This window comes from Mastacembelus armatus, chromosome 18 (genome assembly GCF_900324485.2).
Source record: "Mastacembelus armatus chromosome 18, fMasArm1.2, whole genome shotgun sequence".
NCBI classification, from domain to species: Eukaryota; Metazoa; Chordata; class Actinopteri; order Synbranchiformes; family Mastacembelidae; genus Mastacembelus; species Mastacembelus armatus.
In genome coordinates this window covers 14,185,156-14,208,151 of record NC_046650.1, presented here as the reverse complement: position 1 = coordinate 14,208,151, position 22,996 = coordinate 14,185,156, and the positions used below count along the sequence as shown (strand labels likewise).

Here is a 22,996-nt window from a genome sequence, read left to right as displayed (position 1 = left end):
TTAGTAACCCAACCAGATAAACAGGCATTCGGCTATAAGACAGGACCATTATTTTGGCGTGATGTGTTCAGGTTATCTCTGACAGTTCAGGATGTTCTTCCTCTATACTCACCTTATTTTCTAGCTTGAAGCTATTTTTTTTTAGCTACAATTGCAATCATGACCTGCTGTGAGAGGCAACAACACCAATTTCTTCTTTCACAGACATGTCACCTGGGAAAAGGAGAATTCTTCTGAATCTAAATGTAAACATCAAACACATTACCTTTCCCTGGGACCTAAGTGTAGTTACAAACGGGGTTTCATGGGTTCTAAAGATGATAAAAACAAATACAGGGTACCATATTATGACTACATATGGTTTTGCATGAAGTCGTGAAATATTAAAACTCGTTATTTTTACAGCCTCTATTCATAATTTCTACACTATGTAAGGGTTTTTAAAATGGGTCACCTTTGGTCCCGTGATCTGCATTTAAGAAGAAAAACAGTTGGTTATATTCAATAGATTACCATTACCACCTTCTACTTAAAATTATTTAAATTCATAGTTTGGCTGCTCTGACTAACACTATGATCCAAAAAGCAACTTGCAGAGTCCACTGCACCAACTCCTGTCATACATGCAGCTCCTTCTGCATTGTATTAAATCGTGCATTGCAATAATACTGTGTACTCTCTCACCTCCTCCCAACAATGCTCAGGCCCAGGCCCTGGCCCGGCTTCTTGTGCAGCTCCACGGTGAACGAGTCCCACAGGTCTTCCTCCTTGTACTGGGCCTCATCCCTGTAGACTGTCAGCCGAACCCTCTGTGGGGTCTGCCGGAGCACATTGATGGCATCATCATGACTGGCTGAACGCAGGTCAATGCCATTCACCTGTGGGTGGACGAGAAGAGAGGTCAGTGTCTGTGCACTTCACCAACATTTGGCTGCACCACTGCATCAGTCAGTGGGCTCCATTAAATGAGAACAACAAGGTAGATAAAGGTTAAAGAGGCTACAGCTGTTATTTATATTCATTTCATTCATATTTACAAAAGCAGTATAAGAAACAGTATAAGAAATGCTACACACTTTTAATAAATTCCAAAAAAAAGTACAAACCATTAAGTGACAAATATCCATTTTGGGGCAGTTAAATAAGTTTAAAAAAAGTAAAGTCCTCTTCCTGTACTGATAAGTCTGTGCAGCAAAGGACTATAAAAAATGCTAAAAGAGAATTTTCTTCTGCAAGGTCACATTTTTTTCTGTGGAACCTCAAAAGTGCTGAGAAATCAGGACACTGGGTCATAACACTTAAACCATGGAGTGATGTTAGAACACTTAGATTGCACTAAAGTGAAACGGTTTTCCCACAAAACTCTCAGCGAGTCAGTTTGAGGATTGATGTCTATTTTTTTTTTTCTTAACCACATTAAAGGAGGGAAATACCCCATTAACTTTTGCCATGGACATGCAAAGGATTTTTCCCATAGCAGCTAATGGCATCACTGTGGACTGTGGACTGGGAAACTGCTCTTTTCAGTCCTTCTCTTTGACCCTGTTTTCTGAATACAACAGCTTGACTCTGGGACAGAAATGAATAGTGAGGGCAATTAAGTCATAAGGGTGTGTGTATGTGTGTCTTTCAATTCACATCGACTAAACCCCTGAGCTCCGCCCCTGCCCTCCTTCTGTGACAAAGAATGAGGTCAAATGGAGTGCAGATCCAACCTGAGCTGGGATACTTATCTTGTCATTCCACACAATACATACAGGATTCATACTAATGTTTACCTCTCCTTTACTATACGCTAATAATCACTTCATTCTTCAGTACATTTCCTCTCTAGCAGCAAAAAGTTGTTCGCTTTGAAAGGTTGTGTGTGTTTCTTGATCCACCCCATTTATATCAATGAGGCTCAGCTGCATAACAGAAACAGCTCTCTGTGTTGTGCAGTGCAGCTGAACAGCAGCACAATCTGCAGCCTCCACAGTCAACTTCATTTGTTACCCAGCTTTGTGGAAGAAAACGATCTGATCTTTGACTGAACGTAGAAACTCAAGCTTTCATGATGAAACTCCTCAAGCAGCCACGTCTCAGTTATTGAAGCATGTTCAGCCTCTTTTTATCTAGGTCATATGTCATGCTCATTATACTGCAGCACACCTCTAGGATTTGGTCTCCTGCCCATAGCCTGCCATCTTTGGAGGCTGCCCCTTCTTCATAGACTTCATGGATAATTATGGCCCCCTGGGGAGAGAGAAACGAAAGCAAATAATTAGAAGACAGGAGGAGGTGGTGGAAAGGAACTGCTGAAGTGAGACCAGTAAGTGTTTATATGAAGGAAGTGATAAGGGTACAGGGCATGATGGGGAAAATGGTGACGTAACCATACAAGAACCATAATGGAAGATAAAAACATTTTAAAATGTGTGTATTGCTGACTTCCAGCGTGTTTTCTCTGCGTTCCAGTGTGAGTGTCATTTAGGGTTCAGAGGTTACATTCCAGGGCTGTATATTGTCTGCTGTGGCCGAGGCCAAACAAAGAGCTGCTCCCCCATAGCCTGGCTGAGCAGACAGAATAGAAGGGCTGAGAGGAGGAAGGCTGTGACAACATCATTTCCTACATTCCTAAGCCACCAAGGCTGTTTCGAACATAAGTTATACCAGCACCAAATGTCAAAGTGGGTGGTAACTGTTAAAGTACAGTCACGAGACATTTACTCATTCTTGGAGTCTTACAGTTAACTTGTTTCTCCAGGGATGTTTCTGGTAACTTCAAACTGCTGACGTTATTCCCCTCACATCATATACAGTAGCTCTTTAGTAAACCGATACAGCTTCATTAGCAGACCTGTATTTATATTGATTTTTGGCTTTCCTACCAGCAGGGTGTCACAGCCCCCCACAATGCTGAGGCCAAGGCCTGTCCGGCCCTTGGAGATGTCGATGGTGGTCTCACAGCCGGGGATGATGGGACAGGTCGTCGGGTCACAGGTCAGAGTGGAAGGGGTGGATGAGCGACTTGGACCTAAAAAAAAAAGTAAGCAAATTGAGCTATAATGTAAAAAAAAAAAATTAATCTAAATCATCTTCTAAAGAGGAAATTGAATTAGTTATTTAAGACGGCAAACCTCTTAATCTATGATTTATTTTTAAAAGTCATACTTTTATCTTGCTTAATTAAAAGTAAGTAAAGAAAATCTTGTAACTGTATTGCAGCAAGACTCACTAGTGACTGCCTCTGCCTCTGTTTGACTCAGAATAGCTGTGGCGGTGATAGACATGCTGGGTGGACTGACTACGACTTCAGCTGAGCAGCCCCTGTCCTGGCAGCTGGACTGTGGAGAGGAGCAGAAGGAGGAGCAGGTCTCATTTATACTGAAGGTTAGCTTCACTGGACCTCTGGCATTTCTCAGTAGAGAATTGACCTAAAAGACATTAGCATTACTAATCAGACTCAGTCTCTCCATCATGGCTGGCTTGGTTTTCTAAATAAGAAACACACAACAACAAATCCTATTTATTGTCAGATAAAAAGATAAAGGTAAACGGGAAAGCATTGCACTTTATCTCCAGAGACAATGTACCTTTTCCACAGTGTATCCCAGGACTGATTCACCATTCACAGCCAGGAGTTTGTCCCCTGGCTTCATACAGTCTTCCTGCATGAAGCACAACATGCAATACTATTAGCAAACCCTAATGAACTGTATTATATACAGTAACAACTCATTGTTTTCTCTGTTTTACTGCGTACTTTGCCTGTGTCTCCTTTCACCTCGGATATGCTTTGAATTTCAATTCCACTCTCAGTGTTTCCCTCGACAAAGGTGATCCCAAGTCCTCCATCATCCTATTAGTGAACAACAACATTAGTGCAAAGATGTAGAGCTTCACCAGCTACTGAAAACAAGCATCACTGATGACAATTATCTCCGGAAAGATAATTATCCCCAGCTTCACCTTGCAGCCTACTTCTGATCTTTTGTATGATTGTGTCTTCATATCTATGAGCTGCCCAGATGTTGCTGTGTATTGTTATCCCCTGTTGTCTTATACACCATATGGATGGTTTCAGGAAGAGGGTCCCATCCAGGTGCTGTAGCTTTCCAAGCAAAATTCCCCTTTTCTCTTTCTCATTCTGTGTCTGCTCACCTGAATCACAAAAAGCATGTTTTTCCAATTACCCCCTGTGGCATCTAGTCATGCAGATATTTTCAGTTTTATTTAGTAAGATTCTGAAATATCCCCTGGTGAGACCTCTCCTGGTATCACAAATACAGTGGAGCTAAATGATTTTTTATCGGTGGTGTTTCAAAGTATCAAAAGGGAAATTTGAAAAAGAGCTTCACATTTGCTGTTGAATTATTCTGCTGATGTGATATTCTTAAATGCTTTGTGCCTGATGAGTGTACGGTGGGAAAATAGACACCACAGACAGCTAAAAATCCGATGCTTCTTTTATTACTCGGGTGAACTGTGTCTTCACGTCCCTTTGGAGCTATTCTTTTCCCGTTCGCTTAATGTCTGTTCACCCTTTTATTTGACAATTTTCTGTCTTTTCTGTTTCTTGTCAACTTTTTAGATTGTGTTGCCCCCTCTGTCTTTCTCTGGCACACTCCACTGACTTTTTTGTAAACAGCTCCCTCATTACTTCCTTGCTTCCAAGACTCTTCGTTATTGTATTTTGATGGTCCAACAGAACAGGATTGCCCTGTGTATGTGCGTGTGTGAGTGCGTGTGATGTGTATGGGGGATCCGATGTATCTCACCTTTACGATACGATGGACATATTTTGAAGTGTCGGCATCACCGTTACCAGCAGTAGTTTCCAGCTGCACGTAAGCAGACAGTAGTTGATACAGTAAATAAGGGAAAAGTGTGTGTGTTTGTGTACAGCACACTACTTTGAGCATCTACACAAGTGTTTGAGGTTTCTGGGTGTCTTGGGAGTTACACACATGCCTAGGAGTTTGGGAATTCCAGAACCACGCAAAATGACTTTTAGGAACATACACATATGAAAACAATTACGAAGCATGACACAGGGTAAAATGAAATAATATAAATTTAGACCGATGATACTACTAGTGGTATGTGAGTATTTCAAAGCTTGTGTGGAGCTGGAACTCTCTCATCCCCGTGAGTCTGTCTGTCAGAGTGCTTGTTCATGTGTGCAACATGTGTGTTATGTGTGTGGCAGAGTCGTACCTCAGTGTTGGGCTCCTCTGTGTCTCTCTCAGGTTCTCTCACAGGTCCCACAGCCATCTGGTTCAGCGCCTCTGTGTTCCTGTTTCAGAGTCATAACTCAAGTAAATTGTTTGCTCTCTGCTTCTTGACAGCTGAGCTGTGATTTACATGTTCTGATTACCATGTCTATTTCAAGAGGTCAAGAAAGGGATGTGAGTGAAGCAGAAGGTTAAGTAGTGTGATCCTGCAGAAGATTAGTTTTTTTAAAGAGGAGGGTTAAAAAGTCAATGGCCTGTGGTAATATATCAGCTGGTCCAATATCCATACTGCTTTCCATACGTACATACATTTATAGGATGCTGGTTTTGCAGTTGGTATATAAAACACTTTACTTATCCTACAAGAAATTATATAATAACTTCAGCTGCCACTTGAAAATGCTGCTGCATATTAACCAGAAAAAGACAAGGCAAAATGCTTTTCTAAAAATAAAGTACTTGTTTCCTGATGTGTTCAGTTCAACAATAGGTTTTAAACATTTTCCAGCCATGAGCAGTTTTTCTGCACCGTGGCAGAATAAAGTTGTATTTAATATGACTAGGTTACTGTAAAATATTGTGCATTAGTGAAAGAATATGAATAAATATAAAATCATTTTTTCATATGTGGATGTGGAAGAAGCTGCTAATCACAATTTTATATGGTTTGCATTACTTCACCTTCAAATGCACACCCTTCTAGTGAATTACAATGGGGCCCTCTTCTGGATTTTTGATGGCATTACAATAGACCTGAATTTTGGCTGTTGTTAGAAGCGTGCTCCACAGTTGCCATGGAAACTTGTTTCTTCGACAGGAAGAACTGGTGTATACCTGATAAAGATGATTTTGACTTTGGATGGAGAGCTCTTGATAATGGAAGATGCATTTTGGTGACTGTGGCCGTAAAGAACTTGCCCATTGATCTGAAACAATAACAAATTAGAGCATGACTACTACACACACTTTAACATTAATATATATCCCAAAATCATGACACCTTCCTTGAAAAAAATCTAAATTTAATAGGTGTTGAAAATTGAAATAGCTAATCACTTGAGACCCAAGATCAATACACATCTCACCTCCAGCAGCTCATCCCCCACTACCATTCGTCCATCTGTGCCAGCCGCCCCATTGGGGTCTATTCCCACCACAAACACACTCATGCGGGAGCGGTCCCTGTTCCCTGCCAAGCTGAGGCCCAGGCCTGCCTTGCCTTTCTCCAGCTCAATCATGTGTAGGACACCTGGGAGGCTGCCATACCGCTGGATTATGTTCTCTGAAAGAAGCAGATGATGTTGTGGCAGACAGATGTAAGCTGACAGTAATGCTGAGTAGTGCCAGGTTTGTCTTGATCCTGGGCCTTCGTATCATTTCATGACATGTTGCTCATAAAAGACGCAGGTACTTGGAATTTGTAATATCCAAGTAAATGGTAATCTGCTTCTTCTTCTTTTCTTTTTTTTTTTTGCCTTGGTGTTATCTATTTGTCTCAATCTTGTCTATGTTGTTCTCACTCCAGTCCCTTCTCACCACCTCTCTTGTCTTTGGTGTGTTAGATATCCACTGTTCAGACCAATGGGCTCCTGTTGTTCTGGGCTCTCTGCCACTGTTGAACCATCAGTCCTGTACTAATCTCCACAACTCACCTCCCTGGGCCCAACCTCATCAATCTTATCTCTGTAGGATGGGTTGCGTCTCTCTCTACCACACACACACACACACACACACACACACACACACACACATATTCTCCACAGTCCCAGGTGTTTGGAGGCTGGAAGTCTGTCCTTTATGTTAGTTGTTGGAGTTGAATATGACCCATTCTCCTTGAAGCAGTGCATTCATCTTACATTTGACTTTACAGCATCTGCAGGATGTTAATAGCTTAATTGGGACATGGAGTCATTCAGGTTTTGGTGTGATACATACACTTTTATTGAACAATATCAATGGATTTTATGAGCAGGCAAGAAATATATGTAACTTGGGGGACCTCTAGTGGCAGATAGGAGATAACACATGCTGCAGCAAGGAAATAAACATGCCATCTCTACTGATTTAGGCAAAACGTCCTGGAGTATGTGCTCAAAGACTGGTCACATGTCACATTGATATCTTTCCATATTAGGCATTGTACATTTTAAACCATGTTAACTCAGGACAGACCAGTGTGAAATTAAATGAGCCCAAATATATAGCAATTTTTTTACAGTTAGTCATAGCTGAACTGTACCCTGAGAAAGAGAAAAACTGAACTCACTCCAGTTGTATCCAAACTCATCCTCCACCTCCTCCGCCTCTTCGTTCTCCTCCTCTACCTCAGTGGGTCTGCCAGGAATGTCTGTCAGTGTGTCTGTATCAGTCTCTCCCACATGGGGCACCACTGGCAGGGGGAGGACAGTACTTGTGGGAGATGCCTTTGCTGCTTCACGCTTTGCCAGCTGTCACGCCACAGATTGAGTTGACGAAAATAGTTTATTAGTGAAATGTAAAGGGAAAGAATTTATCTTGGCATTTAATTTGATGTAAGGTTTACAAGGACAGAAAGGTGCATCAGAGCTGTGGATGTAATCAACAGATGGCTTATGCTTGATTTACAAGACAGCTTCGCTGGATTGAGCTTATTACTTACTACATATTATTTAAAAAATCATACATTTGCCTAGAAATTGTCTATTTTAAAATGTGTCTACGAACAAGATATCAAGCAAAATATCAAAAGTGAATGAGCATTGATTCTCTTATAAATGACAAAAAGTGAAGGACAAAACATTCTGATTTCAGATTGAAGGAATTCAGGCAGCTAGAGGTGGTGTTAGGACAGGCAAGAGTGTTTGCACGTACAGCGTGTTTAAAAACCATCCAGTGCATACGTGATGGTAAACACACCCGTAACACAGCTGTACAGACATACACAGAGAGGCCAAGTGGGGAGCACAACACGGAGACCCACAAACCTTAAATGGGGTAGGAGTGAAAGGGTTAGTTGGGGAGAGGCGGAGGAAAAGTCTACAGTGACTGTCACCCTCCTACAGTGAAAAGACAAACAGCAACAACTTTAGAAGACAACACTGACAAGATTCATGACAGTCCTGTGTTTCACAACATATGTGGAGCTAATGGTAAAAACTAACACACCAACTCTAAATATGCCCCTCTGTCTATGGTGAATTTGATTGAAATGTTCTTATATACAAAACCTGGTTCTTAGTGCAGTGAGCAGCATTTCCTAAAAGTTGACTATGCACTGATAATTGTCTATGAAGTGAAAATACCAACCTTGTCGCTAATGTCCTTTGTTACAGATGCAACTCTCTCCTCACTGGGGTCTGTTGTCAATGACTGTTGCAAACAAACATGAAGGTAAATCACTGAATTCCTGATGATTAAACCACAGTCACAATAAGGATTTTCTAATTAATTTTTCTTATTAAGAAAAAGTTCAAAATATTCTCTTTAATGTCACCAGTGAGTAAAGGATGCTGTACTATTCAGCTGTGCGCTGCAAAAATAATAATGCCAAAAATATTAATAAGTTCATTCAAAGTAGTGTTCAGAGCCACTCTCATGCAGCATATGTTGTATCATGAAAAGCCATCTGTTTCTAAAATTTACTATTGAGGAAAAATTCACATTTCTTAAATACAGAAAAACTTTCACTTGTTTCCTTTAACTATTTTGAAGCTTGGCAAAACCAGATTAAGCTCTGGCACACACACTCAACCGTGCCAAAACACTGATGTGATGAGGGGAAAAGCCTGCCCAGCACCACGTCTATCCAGGCTTGACCATTTCTTCCAAATAATCGAGCTGAAAAGATTTTGGTTGAAATTCTGGGCTTTTGAGAAAAGATATTTCTGTTTATTTCTTCACAAACTAGCAGCATTTGTGTTGACTGTCTTCTGTCTTATCAACTTGCCTATTTGTGTTGGCAATAAAGACACTTGGAACAATGTTTCAGGGATAATTGGAAAAAATTGTACCTTCAAAGCTGGAGATAGGAGCAAAATAAAATGCACTTACAGTAAAAGCCTCTACTATTATTTAACTTTTTGTTTGGAGCATGAGGAAGACACAGGAAAGCACAGAAGGAGAGATCAAATTGAATATACTAACAGCATAGATTCAAAAACACATGCAAGCACATACACACACACATATATGCAAGCTTTGGTTTTTGGATGAATTTCGTGTTAAGGGGATTAGAAGCTGTTTTGACACCAGCTGAAATGCTGTGATGAGGTTATCCTGCACACAGGCTGAAGCCAAATGATTTGTATTATTTACTGCAGGGTTATGCACACACATTTTCATTTACTCCTTCACTCACACCATGTAGCTCATTGTTAACACTATTTGCTCAAGTCAAAGAGTACAGGTCAAGTGAAAGAGCAACAGACAAGCAGGGAGACACAGACATGGAGTAGCTTTCTAACCTGAGGGAGGGCAGGTGCTAAGCAGGTTTGATTAGTGCAGCGAAGGCTAGACCCAGGGTGGCTATTTAGCTGCAGAAAGGGCAGGGGCGGCTTCTAAAAGCAACAGAGAGGACCCACAAGCTGACAACATGACGAATATTTAATGTGATGGCTAAGCCTTTCTGACAAAATTGAATCAGAGGCCATCTGGGAGAAAACAGGAGTGTGTATGGCACGCTTTATTCAAATCAGAAACCATTAAAGCAAGTGGTTTCCTTAAGGACTCTGATTTCCTCTGCATCAAAAAAAAAAAAAAAATCTGAGCAAAGACTCTTTCTCTGAAATTGTTTTAACAGAATCTTCCAAAAAATGCTGCAGGCTACCTTGAGATTATTCACTGCTTTACAAGAGAAGGATTTGAAACTTAAAGGGAAACAGCATGGACATGTTATTATGCTCCCCAGGTGGCCCCCACTGGCTGAATTTAAAAGCAGCATTAGTGACCTGCCTATAGCACTTAGAGGTCATTTAGTCAAAGTGATATTTTTCAAACTAGTCAGTCCATTGTTATAAATTTCTGTTTATCCACTATACAATACAATATCACTGACTTTACAGTAAATAGGAAAGATGTCTCCCTCAAGTTCTTTTCCCACTCCATCTAGCCACAGAGGCATGCATGATTTCTAAAATACCTGCTACTGCCAGTGACAAAATTGATTTTACCACTTGCTCACTGTGATTCAACACATTACTGTCAATCATGACATTGTTACTGTTGGATTATCCTGTGATAGAAAACAGAAGAGGGTACATTAAAATCAACCATCTTTTTTTTTTTTTTCTCCCAGAGTGAAGCTCTAATTCTAGTTTGTCTTCATTTCCATTAATGCACACACACATTATGTGTGTATTAAAGTCAAAGATGCAGTTAAAAAGATAGACTCAGCTAACAGTATGAGAGGCAGAAAGAAAGAGGAGACAGGAGAGATAATGCAACAGAGATTAGGTGTGATGGATAGCTGATGCTATAGAAAAGAGAAAGACAAAAAGAGAGAGACAGATTACCTGACATGTGCGATGTGGCATGCATGTGAAAGTGGTGGTGTGTTTCTTTACTGCAGGTGATGGAGCTGGGCTATATATTGACTCAGGCTGAGAATGTAGTGTGGAGGAACAGAGATTAAGGTTTGAAGCAACCCATAATGCAATCGCTGTGGTTAAAATAAGGTATATAAATAAGGTATTCAGCACATTTTGGGAACTATACCTGTCACCTTTCTTGTCACAAATTAAAATGAGAAACTCAATTCTATTCTCATGCTAAATATGAACCTACAGGCATCAGAGCTCTAGGCACAGTAGATCAGCCTATTACAACATAATATTGATAGTGGCCACTGTAAGATTGAGTTTTAGTCACCACACTGTAATACGTGATTCTGTATTAACACAAACCCTTGCCTCTGTTTTCTTCTCCAAGTGGTACATAGCATTATGAGTTGCTCCAACAGTTAATGAGTGAGTAAAATGTTCAGGAAAGCATGTGGGAATGTCTCACAAATAACAATGAACACAAAGTGATTGACTATGACGAGATCTGACATTGGAGCGAAGCCAGTAGCGGCCCCAGCAGGAAACTACTTAGTCACGCTTTAAAAGCCTGAGGGCACTTTCAAACAACAGAATGATGTTGTTTATATTGTGATTTCCAATGAGAGTCACACTTAAAGGTTAGAACTTGCTAATATATTTAATATGCCACCCAGGCTTTGTTTTTGCTACCATACATGACTTTATTTCAACATTCAACCACAAAGCAGATATTATAGTTGTATTTTCTGCATTTTAGTTTTTGAAAGTGCCCTAAATGGCCTCTGCAATAAACTAAAACTTTTACTTCAGGTGAAAAAAAGCTACAGAGCGAGAAAAGTGTGACCTTTAGATTATGTGGTAGTTACTAGCAAATGGTTTGACACGATTATATGGACTTACCCTGGGCCTGTGAATTATGCTCTGGACCAAGAAGGACACAGGGTTGCCTGCCCTACGTATTGCCTCCACTGCCTCCTCGTGACTAGCATCTCTTAGGTCCACTCCATCCACCTGACAAACACCCGACAAAAAGTTGGTCTGGCATCTGAGTTCTCAAAACCACACACATTTTTTTTTTTTCATTTGTCTCAAAAAAATAAAAAATACTAAATTGTTAACTACTAATGCCTCTGTGTCCTGTGACTTTCCCTCACCTCTACTATCCTGTCTCCAGTCTTCAAGGTCCCGTTCTGTCCAGCTGGACTGTCCTCCAGGATGTGTTTGATAAAAATCCCCCTCATAACCTCTCCATTGCTGAGGCGGCTGCCCATCCCTCGGCCACCGACAATACTGATCCCCAGGGACTTGCCTGGCTCTCTGTAGAGCTCCACTCTGAGGAAGGTAACAGTATCAACATGCTGGAGTTTTAATTTCACTGGGAACTGATTTTGTCTTGTAAACTGCATGAACATGTTTACATTAGATAATATATGTAAGTGCTCACTTCCTAGGCTGGTTCCAGTTGCTGTAAGAGGCACTCTCCTCTCCCTCTCCATCTTCTCGTTCTGGGAGATTAGGAATATCTCTAAACAGAGAATAATGGAAACATGATAAAGGCATATTAAACAATTGAGGGGTTATGAGAGTGACCTATTATTATTTCATCTTATTCCAATGGTCGAATGGAATGTTTTGTTCGTATATAAGACATTGCACTAGATCAGTTTTTTGTTTGTCTGGTTATCAGTGCAACTGCAGGACAGAAGTTACTGCAGCAGAGTGTGAGGACATACTTTGGAACTGGGACTGGGACCGGAGCTGCGTCAGTGAAGACATCATCTTTAGCCTGCTCCAGGCTGGCCTTGTACTCTTCCAGATACTCTGCTGGAACGTAGGTAATGCTAAACAAACACACACACATATCAGTCAAAGATTTCTTAAAGCGAACAATATGGCTTCCCCCCACTTTTTAAAAACGTCATTGCCTACCTTAGTTGCCTGTTTACTGAACTCATAGTAATTTTTCAAAAATAAAGCACTGCCATGAAACATTAAGACTACCTGTTCTATCATTAAACAGAACTGCTCCTTTTAAGTCTGCTGATTTAAATTCAGAAACTTGTTTTTCTCAGCTCTATCAAATTTAACTCAATGGACTGCAGTAACACTAAACCCCGTCTGTTTCTCAGCAAATCATTTCTCCCCATCAGCAGCACAAGGTCAGATGCCAATGAATTATATATATAGGCTCTTGACATCTGACTGGTCAAAACAGATGTTTACCTTCATAAATGTCTAAGCAAATCAAGCCCTCTATTATCTATTGTAGGAAGATGACATGACAGATCTGAAGGGTGTATATTATTATTTCATGCGCAGGGATACTAATTCATGCTAAGAAATGAACCAAAATCTAACTGACAAAATCTGACACCCACTTAAAAGTCCCTTTTCCAAATGGTTCAGAGTGAAGCTGATTCTGAAGGGCACATTAACACATTTGAGTGAAGCTGACAGATCTTCAACAGATGGGTTGATTTGCTTTTTTAAACATGACAGCATGCGGACAGAGGGGAAAATGAATCCCAGAGAAATAATGAAATGGTTGAGTCAGTTCATCAAGAACAGCACAACATGCAGTGAAAGATATGGCAGTACTTAAATACCAATGAATAATGTAAAAGAGTGAATTAAAGAAGTGAGTTATGAACGCTGTTAGTCATGTTAGTCACAGAAATAAAAGAAGTTGCACAGCAAGTTAAGTACAGTAATTAGGTGATGCAGTCAAAGATTTATCCAGATAATACTTTGATTATCTGTGTTCAAGTGGATACTGACGTGGTTTTAACGTCTGTTACTACAAAAATGACAGGATGCTAAATACTGGAATGCAAAGTCACAGCATAACAGCACTTAAAGTATTAATCAGCATATCTGAACAAATATTTAAAAAAATAAATATATTGTAGTGCACTCAGCGCAAAGGTAAAGGAAAAGTGGTTGATTTTTGATGTTTTACCTGTTCGTACTGTTCTCACTGTTCCTGTGCTAATTGTTCATTGGTCATTGTGTATTTTGGGGATGATTTAGGAGAAAGGGTGTGTGTTACGTGTTTTGGGAATTAGTTCAGTGCCACCCTAAGTGTGGAGGGTTGTTGTGGGAGGAACCTCCCTGGTTATGCGTGTCTGTTGTGTTGAAATTGCTGTGCAGTATTATGCAACAAATAAAAGTGTGCACGGGGTCGTGCGGTGTATGGGGCACGTGCACTACTAAAATATACAGGGCTAGTGTGCATCTCATTGCCCACCTAGGTAGCCAGCTGCTGCAGTATAGCTGGTAGTAATCTGCTGATTATTACAATCTATTATTTTGACACTCAGCTGAGTTGAATTTGTAATTCTTTGTCTGGATAAAACTCTTTAACAGACTGCAATGGAGGCTGGCAGCAGATGGACAGAATGAGAGGAAGGAAACCAAGATGGCAGCTTCTCACTGAAACACCACCAGCGCGGAAGTTAGTCATACTCACACATAAAATGGGCACAGATCGTCCTCAGGTGCACAAGCAGATCTAAAATGTGAAGAGTTGGCTTTTATGCACTGAAGCTAACAAACTGCCAAGTTTAGTTTTGCAAGCAGACCTTGTAAAATATCACATCCAAATTATTTGTAAAGTAATTCAAAGGGGGCTGAATGATATCCAGTCTGTATTCAGTATTTGAATTTAAAAACACTTCCAGGGTTTAGTTGAAACTTAAACTCTTTACATCACCCTTTTATAGAATAATGAGATATTCATGGTGTTTTCATATGCATATCCACGTATAATGCACAATACTAAATATATATGTATAAAAAAGAATAATACATTAACATGTATTGTTTGCTAAGGTTAAAGATCCAGATGTAATCAAGTTCAGATCTTGAAGTACAACATATTTTTGGCTTTCAAGAGACATGACAAACACCAGACAGCTCTTCTGTGGTTATACCACAGAAATATCTGAGAATAAAAAAATGAATCAGCACCATCAATTTTTCAAAAGTAGAGCACCAGTCATAACACCTTGATATTGACAGTTCTTTTTAAACACCAAGAGAAAATCAGAAATCAGATAGACATGCAGACTACCCAAATACCACATTCTTGGTCTATATTTTCTTATTGTTGCTGCAAACCTTTATGTCAAATAACTTAACTTGTGTTAATATTGTTCTCAAAGTAGTAGTACTTCCTACCTGCACTGTACTAAAGAAGGAATTACATAAATATACATATATAAATATACAACTGAATGAAGCAGTATTGATTAAAAGAAAAAATCAGGTCAGCAGAGGTGGGGGACACTGGACAGTCACACTAAACAAATGGACCTAATGGGAGAACTGCCTCATCCATTGGGGAAAAAGCTCCTGATTTGACACTTTATGAAGTTAGCTGTGTATTTAGGAAAAATCATATCTATCCCTGCATATTGTAGCATTTCATTAATGTGACTAGACGTGTGTAGCTGCGGTCTGATAGTAGTTTCTTACCCCAGGTCTGGTCCAATAAGAGAGTGTCTCCGCAGCATGGAGCGAGCCTGGGCATTGCTCAGGTTGGCTGTGGGTTCTCCATTGATGGCCAGGATGAGATCACCAACAGCAAGACGTCCGTCGCGGCTAATGGACCCCCCATGGATTATACTGCGGATCAGCATCCCCAAACCATCCTTCATGGCGCTGACTGTCATACCTTTAAGGTAAATGTTTCATAGCAACATCGTTGGATTGTGTTCAGTAATAATTACAAACACTTCTAATATATAGCTAACATATAAGAGCAACTAGTGGTGGTTATATAACGCCACCTGTTATTTGGGGAGGAACTCCATTGTGAATGAGAAGGCACAGTACAGCAGTGGTTTCAGCTCGGACACAAAAAATCTTCATGTGCCAGCAAATAATCCTAGGAGCTGTCACAGCATTCACAAATTTGGTTTTATGTCATTCTCAGCAGAGTAAATTCAGTGTGGTACAATATATCTTGTCAGCCTCATACATCTTATCTTTATCCAGCTGGGACTATGTGGTTGAAGCCTGATACACTACTTCAGACATCCTTGTTCAACAGCACAATGTGTGGGAGTTAATTAGCAAAGATCATAAAAATAACATTGGTGATGTTTTCTGCAAGAGTACATTTAGATTTCGAATTCTATTTGGTGAAAAGGGTACACTGGCAATACAAAACCCAAACATGCAAAGCAGAAGATTTCATCAACCAACAAATAAAGACCTTCAAGGAGTAATAAAAAGCAAAATAAGATAGTGTTTTCAATAAAGCACTGAGGATTTTAAACTCTGACTTCATAACACCTATTTGTTTCAGAGGCTAAAACTTAGTATTCTCTGAGCCAGTAGTAGACCCATGGGTAGGTTTTGAAATGCAAATACCCTGTAAAGAAATGGAATTACCCTTTCAGACTGGAAAACAGCCAAAAACTCTTTGCTACCATTTTGTTTCCAATCTAGCATTCATAAAGCATAACAAAAAAGTAAAGGCCAAATATGCCTTTCAGTCCCACAACCTCATTTGCACTTCTGTAAAGGATGGAGAAAATAAAGAGAACAAATAAAAGAATGTGAAGAAATTAACACACACCAAGGCTGGAGTTGCCCTTAACAACTGTGATGGTCCTTTCAAAATTGCTCCCGGAGGTCAGTTTTGCCTTGTCACCATCATCTGCCAAATCTCTGACACCAGTGTCTTCGTCCTTGAGGGTGATGATTCAACGTCGTCATTCACGAAAGCAAAAGAAAACATTAGTCCAGGTTCAAAACAAAAACTAAGAAGCAGCTGCAGCGCACTGGCTGTGGTAGTGAATTTAAAACAAATAAGCCCAGAAATGTGTTTATCTACTCTTTGACAACAGCCACTAGAGATGTTACCATGAAAAATCCCACTTTGAAAACGATGATTGTTTTGTAGCTGTTATAAATGACTCACTTAATGACTTATTATCTGTTAAGCCCTCCAAATGTATAATTTTAGAATTACCTTCATTAAAATCTTTAAGTCTCCAGTATCGCCAAAGGAGATGGATGGCTCGTTCTGGTAGTGAAGGGAGTCCACAGGTTGCTCCTGTGCATTCAAGCTTGACACTATATCAGCAAATGGGCTATATGATTTTGAGCTCTCCACCGGCTCTTCTTGGGTCATGTGCTGTGCCGGGTACTGATCAGAACTGCTCAGTATGGCATTCGAAGCTGGAGCGTGACCTCTCAAACTCGAAGGAGTGAAAGAGGCCGACTTCTCTGGGGGGAACACTTGAGTGTTGTCTCTGAGGCCGGGCTGTGTTGCAAAGCAGGGATGCTCATCCAGCACGTCCAGGCAAGCTGTCAGCTGGGATAAAACAAAGCATAGCAGCTGAATGAACGTTCCACTCTGTTAGTCAGACAATTGCCCAACAGGGGGAATTCATCTTGCTCAGTCGCCATCCTGCCCTTCTTGTAATGAGCCATAGAAAAGCCATCAGTGGCCAACAGAGAACTGTAGAAATTACTGGTGATCTTGAGAGCAAAATGCACAAAATGTACTTTTATTATAACGCCATTTAAGACTTTATTACAACCAGACTGCCTTGTCATGAATCTCAAAATATAATAACCTCTTTGGGCCAGAACAGAACTCTTCGGGAAATGTTAAAATATTAAAATACAGAAATACAAGTGGGGCTAAAAAAGGTATGGAGCCAGACCTTCAAATCCTTCAGTTACTTTGTTTTATAAAAGAAAAGTCTTCTCTAGCATAAATGTAAAACTACAATGACTTAAAAAATGTCTCATATACAGTATATATTCCCTTTTCCCTTCTATTTGTCACTGCTTCACTGACAGTGACCTGGAGGCTGAGTTTGTGGAGTCACTGTTCTTATTTGATCTTTAACACCCTGGTGACTTTATATTGTTGTTCCATAAGCAGCTGTGAAACCAGAAAAAAAAATGCACACTGCTAAAAAAAAAAAAAATATATCACCTTAGATACTGTCAGCAAATCTGCGAAGCTGGTCTACCAGTTACTGTCACTGTAGTGGATCTGAGATTTATCAACAGACTTGTTGCCTGTCTCCAGAGCTTTATGAAAAAACTGTTCATCATCACAAGAAGACTGAGCTGTCTGACCTCATACAACCAGTTAAAATCAGTTTTTGTGCTATAAAATGCCCCATGTTGTCCAAGGCCATGTCTGTCTCTCTAGGCTGTCCTGTTATATTATACATTTTTTTAGGAAGACCCTACAAATAAGGTCAGCTGTGACCTTTGTGGAACTTGCAGTATGCAGATAACCTTTGGAAAGCACTTTGTGTGGCCCTTGCTCTTCTTTATTTTTTTTTACTTAATTTAATATCCATCTGGAGAATTCCTGTTCTTGGGCACCCAGGGCAACAAAAGCAGCCACAGCTACAATCCTTACAGAAACAAAGTCAGTAACGCTGTTGCTGCTTTAATTAACCAGAGGAAATAACATTTCCCATGACATTTTGCTTCAATAAAAAAAAAAAAAAAAAAACTAAGAATAATGACTACATGCTGTATGGTTCACTGTGACAAAGGGCAGTTACTGTTGCAGTAACATTTCATGAAATAAGAATGTAATTTTAGGCTGTGCTCATGATTTCTGTTTTCTGAGGATACAAATAGTTGCCTACCTTAGGTGTGGATGAGTGAAGGTAATCCAGGTCTGCACTACAGCTGCTACCATGAAGAGCTATCATGGATGCCTGGAAAGTGTCGTCCTCTATCCCAGAGTATGTATGTTCTAACAGCTTTTCATCAGCCAGGTCTGCCTCACTGGTGTCAATCTGTGTTAATGGGTGGGAAACAGGCCTTTATTTTTGGGAAATTTAAGGAAGAAATGTTTCTGTCTCAGAAAAGCTTATCATGCTGTGACCCCAGTGTCACTACTGCTAAACTTGGCTACCTACAAAATAAGAAAAGAAGAGATAATAAAGAAATATGAAGAGTTAGAATACAGATCATATAATCTAAATGTTGCATGATTACAAAGAGACAGATCACTGTTGGTGGAAAAAGAGAGACAGGAGCATATATCACATGTACAAAATTTGATTTCCAATTTTCAGGATGTTCTGATTGATTTTTCAGTTTTCCCCAAAAGCTAACTAACCAAGGCAGGCTCTGCTCGGTAAACGATGCCCTCAGCCAGTCCTTCTTCCTCTCCTTCTTCAACCAAAATATGGCTGAAGTCAAATGAATGGATGATGGATGATGGAGTAATTTCCTGCTCACCATATGGGTGTGGAGAGTGGGAATACCCATATATTCCCTAGGAAAGTGGAGAAATTCTTTCAGTATCTCCAGTTTTTGTATATGTATATATGTGTGTCTATATATATATATATATATATATATATTTTTTTTTTTTTTTTGTGACCATATCAAGCACAAATAAGAGTATGGACTGGAGAACCATGTTAGGAATAATTAAAAAAACGATCTGGGTCTAACATTTCAAGCAGAGAAATTTCTTTCTGAAAGTTATTACAGTGTACTATCAGTGTATGCCGTGCAGTCAGACAGACAGATCCTGTACAGGAGAAACAAGAAGGGATATTGTAGGGTTGCACCTGCTCAGACTCAATTTTGAGAGGCAATACAATAAAATAATCTGAGGAGTGCATTCCATGTCCTGCAGGAGACTCCACAGAGGCTTACTACAGTTCTGTATTTCAGCTAACCTTAACAACCCAAAGGTCTCACTGTGCAATCCAGTGGCAGATTCAGTACATATGAAATACAGCTTTAAAGCTCAAAGAATGCAAACACATAAACATCTTGTACATAGTACAGCTGCTTGGAGCGATGGGCCTGATGCTGGTCAGACCTAATATTGTGACACGAACCCCAAGAAGGTCTGTTCTCTTGGAAAATTCAATAACATCATAATATGAAACAAAGGGCACAGTGCATTTTAGGCCGATGCCTCCTCTTAAAGAACAGCGAGTGGAATTCTAAACCATGCAGCCTACTTCTTTTTTCCTGCATGAAAAATTCAGACCCTTGTAAGCTGAACCTTCCTGACTGCACTAAAGACGCATGATAGAAAAACAGGCTGACACAACCTCAAACATGTCTGACAAGCTGAAAGTCTTAGTATGGTAAATCCAACACATATGCATACACTTTCTCTCTTTACCTGAATGTTCAAGCCACATTGTAGCTTGAATATTGAGAAAAAGGGGTTAATACTAAAGCTAACACAAAGAAAGAAGAAATAATACTAATACTCAAGCTTACAGGCAGTGGTTTGGCAACCCCTATCTGGACCTTGCCGAGTTTGGCCCCCTTCAGGGCCTGGACAGCATCCTCCAGACTGGCGTTCTCCAGGTTGGTGGTGTTCACAAACATGAGCCGGTCTCCTGGCAACAGTCTGCCATCCTGCTCGGCCACACCGTTAGGAACCAGAGAACGAATCACAATCACCGTCTTGTCGGGGTCCAGTGGGTCCTGAGGCAGAGTTGAGCATTCAGTGAGGAGAGGTCAACAGGTAAACTATCACAGCCTTAAACTTCACAGGGAATTCAATTCCATTTGCACAGCTTTGTAATACATGCCCCTTTTTTCTCCCGTGGATATGTTTTTATTAATATTTGGAAAAGCTATAAAATGTCATCGTTCATACCCATAAGTTCATGATGTAAACGATACTTCCTAAAAGTTACTATCACGCCAATACATTTGTGTAAAATAAGGTTAAAAGTCTTTCGTACCACCACAATACTTTTATGAGATCTTCTATAATTCTCTGTAAAGATTCCTACCTGGTAGTCCAAAATGCTGAATCCCAATCCCCCTTCTCCCTTCTCGAGCTCGATATTCTGGATCTCCAACTCCCACATAGCCAAAGGAGCTCCTATTACCTCCTCTGTTACGTTATCCTGTGTCGCTGCTGTTGTGTTCACCTCTGAGACTTCAGGAACCAATATACTGCCCAGGTCTACTTGTTTCTGCAGAGAAAAAGCCCAAAATCCCTATGGAACAGCATGCCTTCTTCCCTTCTACACCCAGCCCATAGGCTGCTACCCTCTAGTTGTGTTTCTGGCTCAGGTTTCTGGCAGCAGATAAAAGGGAATTATCTTTGGGATGCTGGGGCCTTAGTACATTATCACTGATAAAGCTGAAGAGATGAAAACCCCTTCCCCAAAGGGAAGCTGCTTTTGATGTCTCATATCATGAGCAAATGTTGCTGGCTACTGATGGTGAGATATTACTAGAATTGATCTTAATAAACTTTAAGGCTGCCCTGCTTATCACTAAGTCTTAATCCATCATGGCTGGCAGTGTTGGAAGCCAATGGAGCGATTGACAATTGGGGGTAAGCTAATAATGGTTGATGGGTTATAAAAGAGGAGGAGGACTTAAAGAGTATTGCTCTCCAATCATTCTCCTTTCCTTATAAGCATTTTTTATGATACAATGCAGCATGTCAAACAGATGCAGGAAGTTTCCATCTCTACCTATATTCAATGCTCTGTGTGCAATACAGCCCACATGTTTTTTTGTCCTTCAGAAACCAAATGTTAATTCCCTTTCTCTAGGTTTTCCTTCTAAAAAAACAAAGAGCAAACATTATAAAGTTCATGGTAATTAGTTATGCAAAAACAATTAAAATCTAATGCTAAATACTATAGTATAGCAATGCAAATGCTGTACCTTTAATTCAGGTGTTGTGGACAAAGCCTTTGATTCCATCTGGGCATGATCTGTGTCAGCCTGCTGGTGAGGGGCAGGTCTACAGCATGTCATGTGTACACGAAGTGGAAGCTCCTTCAAGATTCTCACTACTTCCTTGTGGGTCTGACCAATCAGAGATATGCCACTGACCTGTGACAGAAGACATTATCCTTAGCTTAGAGTAAGGATAGCCTCTACAGTTTGACATATTTTCAAAGTATGAAGTGAATTCACAGAATTCATTTTTAGACATGTCTCTTGCCACCTGACAAATTTATTGACTGTCTCACTGTCCTGCTGCAGCTGGAAATGAAAGTGGTGAGAGTGAACCAAAAGAGTTAAGCTACAGGCCATAAATCCAAAACAATGTGCTAAAAGAAGCAGAGAACTGCAGTCAGGTGATAACTCCATGTGGTTTTGTCATTACATGTAACCATTTTTACATTGCACATGGCCATTGAACTCTTTAATGTAAAAATATCGGTTAGTGTTACTGTAAATTATACTTTATTTTTATCAGTTCCTGAGAGGAAATTCACCCTTGACTATTGCTATAACCTAAAGAGTTCGGCTGTAATTCCTGATATATGTATCCAGTGCATACTCTTAAATAATATGTCCCTTAATGCACCACAAACAAAGTATATATAAGTAAATGAACAAAAGGTCTCCCCCGTTGTTAATCTCTTTTAAGGGACTATGTACCTCAAGCAGCTCATCACCACTGAACAGCTTGCCACACTGACCAACAGGTCCCTCAGGTAGCACAGAGCGGATGTAATGATGCCCATTGTTGGCTTCTAAACTGATGCCCAGGCCACTGCTCTCACTAAACTTCTCCACCTGAGCCACCTGTCATGCAAAAATAAAGTCAAAACAATTCAGGGCAGTTTTGAAGTATTCAGTATGAAGCAAATGCCAGTGAACAAAGTCCTAGTACATCTAATTTGATGCATGGGCAAAAGGCAAATTAACTTTGCAAATGAAACATACCACAATTTCATTACTTGGGCCCAAAATCTCTTGCCACTTCCTCATTAGTTTTTCTTCTTCAAAGGGGGTTTGCTTCATCACTTGAAAAACACAATACAAAGCACTTTTATTAATATATGAAACAGCATAATGAGGGGAAATAAATTTGAAATAAACCATCCACAGTCATCGATGCAACATTAATTTCCAACTAGGTAAAAGTAGGAAAATACTTTTTTTAGTACCTGTTAAACATTTTAAAACTATTGCACTGTTTATGAAACTACTAACACCATCCATCTCAGTATTTCTTCACATTTTGTCTATTGCTATTCAATGCAGTCCTGACAGCAATAACCTTTATCTGTCAGCTGTGTGCCCAGTATCTTTTCTGCTGTACTTAAAGAAGAATCCCAGCCTCCTACCATGTTTGTCTTCTGTTAGCTGATCGGTGGCTAGGCTGACATCAGATCCTTCACTCTTTGTCTGAAGAAGCTTTTCATCTGTAGTGACTACAAACACACGGTGAGACAGACAGAAGCGGGCAGCAATACATACACTCAGCACAAAGCCACTGGAAAAAGTTATCTACTCCCCTCTAACACACACACCTAC

The 22,996-nt window shown here is 40.1% G+C and overlaps 1 protein-coding gene across 8 annotated transcripts in view; it reads right to left on the bottom strand.

Moving 5' to 3' along the window:
• mpdz (multiple PDZ domain crumbs cell polarity complex component) overlaps window positions 1-22,996 on the bottom strand; it is a 40,807-nt gene that overhangs the window by 5,734 nt on the left and 12,077 nt on the right. For 4 of the 8 annotated variants that reach the window (XM_026320012.1, XM_026320056.1, XM_026320076.1 and 1 more), the window contains 29 exons: window positions 22,807-22,893; window positions 22,403-22,482; window positions 22,115-22,261; window positions 21,389-21,559; window positions 20,497-20,682; window positions 19,973-20,182; window positions 18,843-19,001; window positions 18,364-18,516; window positions 16,713-17,057; window positions 16,317-16,428; window positions 15,209-15,407; window positions 14,202-14,243; window positions 12,466-12,573; window positions 12,177-12,257; window positions 11,887-12,064; window positions 11,633-11,743; window positions 8,502-8,564; window positions 8,180-8,251; window positions 7,483-7,663; window positions 6,302-6,498; window positions 6,051-6,142; window positions 5,200-5,278; window positions 4,761-4,823; window positions 3,746-3,841; window positions 3,576-3,650; window positions 3,218-3,416; window positions 2,871-3,016; window positions 2,152-2,235; window positions 685-878 (listed from right to left, as the gene is read on the bottom strand). In XM_026320012.1, coding sequence (XP_026175797.1) covers window positions 685-878; window positions 2,152-2,235; window positions 2,871-3,016; window positions 3,218-3,416; window positions 3,576-3,650; window positions 3,746-3,841; window positions 4,761-4,823; window positions 5,200-5,278; window positions 6,051-6,142; window positions 6,302-6,498; window positions 7,483-7,663; window positions 8,180-8,251; window positions 8,502-8,564; window positions 11,633-11,743; window positions 11,887-12,064; window positions 12,177-12,257; window positions 12,466-12,573; window positions 14,202-14,243; window positions 15,209-15,407; window positions 16,317-16,428; window positions 16,713-17,057; window positions 18,364-18,516; window positions 18,843-19,001; window positions 19,973-20,182; window positions 20,497-20,682; window positions 21,389-21,559; window positions 22,115-22,261; window positions 22,403-22,482; window positions 22,807-22,893 — 3,910 coding nt within the window. The remainder of the gene's footprint in view (window positions 1-684; window positions 879-2,151; window positions 2,236-2,870; window positions 3,017-3,217; window positions 3,417-3,575; window positions 3,651-3,745; window positions 3,842-4,760; window positions 4,824-5,199; window positions 5,279-6,050; window positions 6,143-6,301; window positions 6,499-7,482; window positions 7,664-8,179; window positions 8,252-8,501; window positions 8,565-11,632; window positions 11,744-11,886; window positions 12,065-12,176; window positions 12,258-12,465; window positions 12,574-14,201; window positions 14,244-15,208; window positions 15,408-16,316; window positions 16,429-16,712; window positions 17,058-18,363; window positions 18,517-18,842; window positions 19,002-19,972; window positions 20,183-20,496; window positions 20,683-21,388; window positions 21,560-22,114; window positions 22,262-22,402; window positions 22,483-22,806; window positions 22,894-22,996) is intronic. The other 4 variants (XM_026320048.1, XM_026320039.1, XM_026320031.1 and 1 more) reach the window with 4 other exon arrangements.